Genomic DNA, 6000 nt, shown 5'->3' on the forward strand with positions numbered 1-6000 from the left:
CTAAAAAAAAAGTTGATTAATAAACAACCAACTTTAGTTTAGTTAAATAGTCATACAGGAGGCCCAACAATTTAACAAAAAGTAGTCCAACAACTAAACTAACACATTCGGTTAGTGAAGTAATTAGCGGAATCGCTCAGACAACTCACTGACTTGTCAATTAGTCTAACGACCAACCTAGTCGTTAGTGAGGCCGATTAATTGGTGGGGTGGGCTGTCTGAACATCTATTCAAGTAGGCAATTACTAGTCCAAAATCCGACACAGTGGGTTAGTGAGGTCATTCGCTGAATAATTATTCAGGCAACACACCAACTATTCGATTAGTAGTCCAACAACCGACCTAATTTGTTCGATTTGTTGAATAGTCGCTCAGATAACCCATCAATTATTTGATTAATAGTCTAACAACAGACTAGTTGATTAGTGAAGTCAATTAGCTAAATGGTTATTCAGACGGCTCACCAACTAGTTGATTAATAGTCCCAACATCTAGCGTGGCCTGTTAGCAAGGTCAATTAGTGGAAAAGTCATTCAAACAATCCATCGAATATTCGATAAGTAGTCTAACAACCGACAAGTAGTGGTGGCGAGATGAAGCCCCATTGAGGCTTTTCAGCCAAGTGGTTCACAAAAGGGTTCATTTCTCAAGGCTTAATTTGCTCACAATAACACCTGGTGGCCAAAGAGTGGAAAACAAGCAGATTCATTACATCAGGGATGGGCAACTTCGGTCCTGGAGGGCCACTGTCCTACAGAGTTTAGCTTCAACCCTAATCAAACACGCCTGAACAAGCTAATCAAGGTCCTCAGGATTACTAGAAAATTACAGGCAGGTGACTACTTTTTTCAGGGTTGGAGCTAAACACTGTAGCACAGTGGCCCTCCAGGACCGAAGTTGCCCATCCCTGCATTACATGTATAGTCTTGCACATCCTTCATATTGTTTTAGCAGTTTTTTTCCTCTCCCAGCATACGTGTGGACTGACGTCATGGCATATTGTCCTTGTCCCTCAGTCTGCAGGATAAAACTGTCCTTGAAATCCTTTTTTTATTTTATTTTTTTCAGGTCTAAACGGAACGTGCAACAGCTCCAGTATTCCTGCATCTTCATCAGAGACAACAGACTATTTATTGTAAGCACCTCTTTGTATATTTTCAAGTTGAAACAGTCTTTTCACTTAGCTTTTGCGTCAGGTTTGTAAAAAATTAAAAAAAAGTTGCGTTATATAACTAAAAGAAAATGAAAATAACATTAAACTTTTATGAAGTTTATAAAACTGCTGTTTTTTTCCGCTTGGTTTCCTAAACAGAAAATACACGGTGATAAGCTCGCAAGAGCAACGTCAGACTTACAAGATTGACTTCAACTCAGAGTACAGCGAGTACCGGGGCCTCCACTCACGGATAGAGGGCATCACCCGACAGTTCACTATACTCGACTCGGAGCTCAAACAACTCCAGCAAGGCACAGACAAGTACAAGGTATCTTTATTGAAAATCCCATACCAAAAATGCAGTGCATTCATCCACGCATTTGATTGCAACTCATTTTTTATTAATATACTGTCGGCCCCAGCCTGATCCCAGTAGTCATGTCTTCCTCCGGAAAATAAAATATTAAAGAGGGCAGTTGACTCATCCAGGGTCCTACTGTAATTTTCACATCTTGATAAATTGGAAAACGTTACTGTTTTTCTTTCCTTGCCTCTCCCAATCTAGTCTGGGAGAGTAATGAAATAAACAACACAATCATCTGACTGATTAGAGGCAATCATGTTAAATAACCAGAGCAGAATGTCGTGAGGCATCATTTATTTCTCCTACACGTAGTCATAATCCTTTATAGGGCTCAATAATGAAGTTATCACGCTGGCTTGCGGCCAGTTTGAGAGTTACAGGTCAGGTGACAACTGCTATTTGCATTGTAGCTGTAAAACTGTTACCAGATCTGGCTAGGAAAATTAAGCAACATGGTTTGATGAAACAACAAAAAAGGCGGAAACAAGGGAGGAAATGTACGTAGAGTGTCTTGAACAGTTAGTGGGGATATTTGACCGCTACTACTTTGGTCAATCATACTTTGTGTTATAAGCGCTAACAGGATTTGGTGCTAACTTGATTTGGTAAAAGAAGCTGATCATAGAGCTTCTCTTCAAACTCTTTTGTTTGTCTATGATCTTATAACACATTTGAAACTACTGTATTCAAGCAGGAACATCATTGAAAAGATCTGTTTCTCCTTTTCACAGACAATCCACAACCAGATACTTGAAGAGTATCGTAAAATCAAAAAGGTAAACCGACAGTCTCTTCCACCTTTTATTGGTTAAAAAAAATACTTTGCGTTTCAAATACTGATCACATTCTCTTCTTTTCTCACAGACTAATCCAAACTATAGCCAAGAGAAGAACCGCTGTGAATATCTACACAACAAACTGGCACATATTAAAAAACTGATAGCAGAATATGATCAACAGCAACTTCAAAACTGGCACTAATAACAATATTTTTTGTCTCGGTTTTTCTTCTTTCTCCCTTGAGAAAAAGAAACAAACTGGATTTTTTTTTTTTTTGTTATTGTTTTTCTTGGTTTTCTCTAAAAACAAGTTGCTCTAATGTAAAATGCCACGAAACTGATTTCTTTTTCCCCCCTCTGTAGTGGGCCAAGTGCTCTAGTAAGGACCATACAGACCCATGAATTTCATTTATGGGACGTGGGACATGGGCGTACTCAGCTGTGCTTACCTGTGTAGCCTAATGCATTATGGGATTGGTTGCCAGCTCCCTTCCATTCTCGAATGTGTGAAAGGAAAAACTTTCTTTTGAAGCTTTTTTCTTGGCTTTGCGAACGAGGATAACCGACAGCTATTCCCAGATTCGAATAGTTTAAGGTTTATAAAAAGGAAGAAAAAAAGTTAAGTGGATATTATTTTCCTGTATGTACTAAAATGGAAGTTCCTAATGATAAACTATATTTTATTTTATTTTATATTTATTTTTTCCTCATTCATTTTTTTTTTTTTTTTTTCAGTCTTCCATAGGCATACATCAGTCCGATTATGATTTCACACTCCTCAGATTGAGTGCTAAACATCTCGTCCCGTCCCTTTGGACTTTATCTCCATAATCAGTCAGTATTTTATGCAAAAGCTGCCTTGGATTTCAAGAGATTCCTATCGCAGTTCACTTTCCCCATTATTTTTTTTTTTATTTTTTTTTTTTTTGTGTCTGAAACGGCACTATCTGGCTCTTTATTTTGTGCAATGCTCTAGACCACGTGCAATGGACATGAATCAGATGCCTATCCGAGGAAGATCACCGTCTGTTTAGAGGCTTTGACATAATCAGTATTAAACGACGGCCATGGTAAAGCTCCATACGGATGAACTTGCCATTCCAGAAGCGAGGGTCGGTGTCGGCACTTTTTTTGCAATATTACATACTTTTGAATGAAAAATATTGCTTTATCACAATCCTCATCATATTGAACCATGAATCAGGTGTGGTTGTAAAGTGCAGGCAAATCTTGCGAAATTGTGCCTCACGTGAGCCGTGCGTCGTCCCTCAGGTATCTAGAGTGATCCAGTATTGCTAGTTACGAGTGTGACGGTAACATCACGTCTTTGGCCAAACTTACTTGGTATTCTTCCAGAAAATGGTGATTGTATCCCTTTAACGTAGCCCTATGGTGTTTCCAACGGGCTGGTTGGTGGAGAGACAAAATGGCAGAAACGCAACCTTCGCTCACTGTCTGAACCCTTTAGCAATTCAATGCTTTCTTGAATACTGAGTATTTGTGGGGCGTTTGACCATTTCAGACAGTATTTTCATTATGAGATGACTGTTAAATTCCATTAAGGCATCTCATCGTGGAGGATCCATTACAAACCTCTGACGTGCTCCTCACATTACTGTGGCATCCGCCTCGTGGAAGCTCGACCACAAGTTGATCATCTGTCAGGTCCTGTTGAAGCATCAGTTGTACTTCTGATATCTGAACTCTTTTTATGTTTAAATATTAAAATTCAGCACTTTGCTCAGCTTCTTGCTGTTACTCTTACCTGGGTTTTGTTGCAAGGAGACACTTGCCTTGTCCGTCTGTCTGTGTATGCATGCTTTCTGACTGTTGAAGACACAAAAAAGGGTAAAGGCCAGTGTTTAGAGCGGTTTTACACTGCTGTTTAATGTTCAAGAGCATCTGAAGCCAAATACTTCTCAAATTGCCCCGAATTTACCTGGCCAGCATTAGTTTAGTGTTGCGATTTTTAGGAGCGCAATTACAAGAATTGAAATAAAGCCAAATTTGACTCTTCTGAATCGATTGTTTAAAAGCAATTGAGAAATTTAAATGAACAATTCTCAATCACAAATTTACCAGGTAAACCACAGATATTTAGTCCTGAGAATTATTTTAATCACGGTCTTTTACGTTACCCGAAGAAACAGTCTGAAAATGCTGCAAACAATTCAACGACGAATACGAATGACGTTTGTTTGGATTGGAAACCGCTACGATTCTTCAAACAATGTCGAGACAACCGGGGGGGAAATGTGCCAAATGACCTGTTGTATAGGTTTGCATCAGATGAATTATGTTGCTGTTTTAGCAAAAGAGAAAAGAAAAATAAAGGGAGTGGGAGGAGCTTTGGGACGAAGGCTTGCGACGTCAACGCTCAAACCCAAAGCGCGCTTTTTGAAATAACAAGGGACCGGGACTGAAATTTATCTTGGTATTTCAATAAAATTCTTGGAAAACTTGCTTTTTATTCTGAAGTGTTATTTTGTGTGTCCAAATTATGTTTCTTAGGGTGTGTTCAAGTCCTCTTGGGAAGTTCGTATGTACGAGTTGGGAAGTAGTTTATATCATTCAGTCACGTTCTTTGGAGGAAGATGGAGGTGTACCTTCTCTTACTTTACACAAACACAGCAAGGTTTTTAAACTCTAGCTCTAGAAAATCAAGACCAAATAATGTTTCGCTTTTTTTTTCTTTTTTTTTTTGTGGGGGGCACTAAAAACTGTTATATATTGTTATATTACAATACTATTATATTTTTTATCAATTTTTTAGCTTATGTTGTAAAAAAAAAGGGTGAAAACCACCCCCCTGCACCATTTAGCTTCAACTTTAATTAAACGCACATGATCCAGCTAATCAAGTCCACAAAAGGGTTCATTTCAAGGGGGATGTTTGGATAATGTTAGACAAATCCAGTTTTCCTTATGATAGATGGATAGACTCATGACAGTTCTCCAGATAACTTTAAAAGTTTCTACAAAATATATAGAAACACCTAGAATATGATGTCCTCGTCAATTTGATCCCATCTTGTAGCACGACCAAGTGTCCAGTCAAATTTATTTCACAATACACATCGTTTCCAAACAGCTTAAAGTTATAATTTTGTGTCTATAATTCCCTAATGCTTTAATACGTTTTAGGGCTTGGCGATATGGCAATATAACAGTGATCTAAGTGATCATCCAGATTTAGATCTACCTACATTACATATATACCTGTATTTATAGTGTTGTCTAGCAGATAAAGCGTTCACAGGCTTTACTTTGTGTTTCCCAGGCGTCGAAATCAGGCACAAATAAATGTCAGGAAACCTGATTCCTGGCCACATGTTAATGTCCATGGACTACTGGTTCTTTGGTAAGTTGTAAGGATAACTGTCGAGTCCATTTGCCTTTAATTTAAGAAGATAATCGTTTGTTTTGCCAGTCATGTTGCAGTAAGTTTTGCCACTCAGTCTGGCTGAGGGGGCGTGTTCCGGGGGTGAAGTGACGTCATCGCGCACCCACTGACACGCCCCCAACTTTGTTGTGACATTCACCTCGTGAATACGATATTTCCTGCATAGTTCATCCAAAAATTTTAATTCTGTCATCATTTACTCACCCTAAAGTTGTTCCAAACCTGTATGAGTTTGTTTCTTCTGTTGAACACAAAAGAAGATATTTTAAAGAATGTTGGTAACCAGACAGTTTACGGC

The 6000-nt window shown here is 38.6% G+C and overlaps 1 protein-coding gene across 1 annotated transcript in view; it reads left to right on the forward strand.

Annotated features, from left to right (window-relative positions):
* The window catches only part of ell (elongation factor RNA polymerase II), a 30088-nt gene extending 25325 nt beyond the window's left edge, over positions 1–4763 (forward strand). The window contains exons 9-12 of the mRNA XM_084116607.1: positions 1069–1135; positions 1313–1484; positions 2252–2296; positions 2385–4763. Of these exons, the coding sequence (XP_083972733.1) occupies positions 1069–1135; positions 1313–1484; positions 2252–2296; positions 2385–2501 (401 nt within the window). The 3' untranslated portion in view covers positions 2502–4763. The remainder of the gene's footprint in view (positions 1–1068; positions 1136–1312; positions 1485–2251; positions 2297–2384) is intronic.
* Positions 4764–6000: the final 1237 nt, after the last annotated feature.

This window comes from Abramis brama (genome assembly GCF_963993115.1).
Source record: "Abramis brama genome assembly, chromosome: 6".
Classification (NCBI taxonomy): domain Eukaryota; kingdom Metazoa; phylum Chordata; class Actinopteri; order Cypriniformes; family Leuciscidae; genus Abramis; species Abramis brama.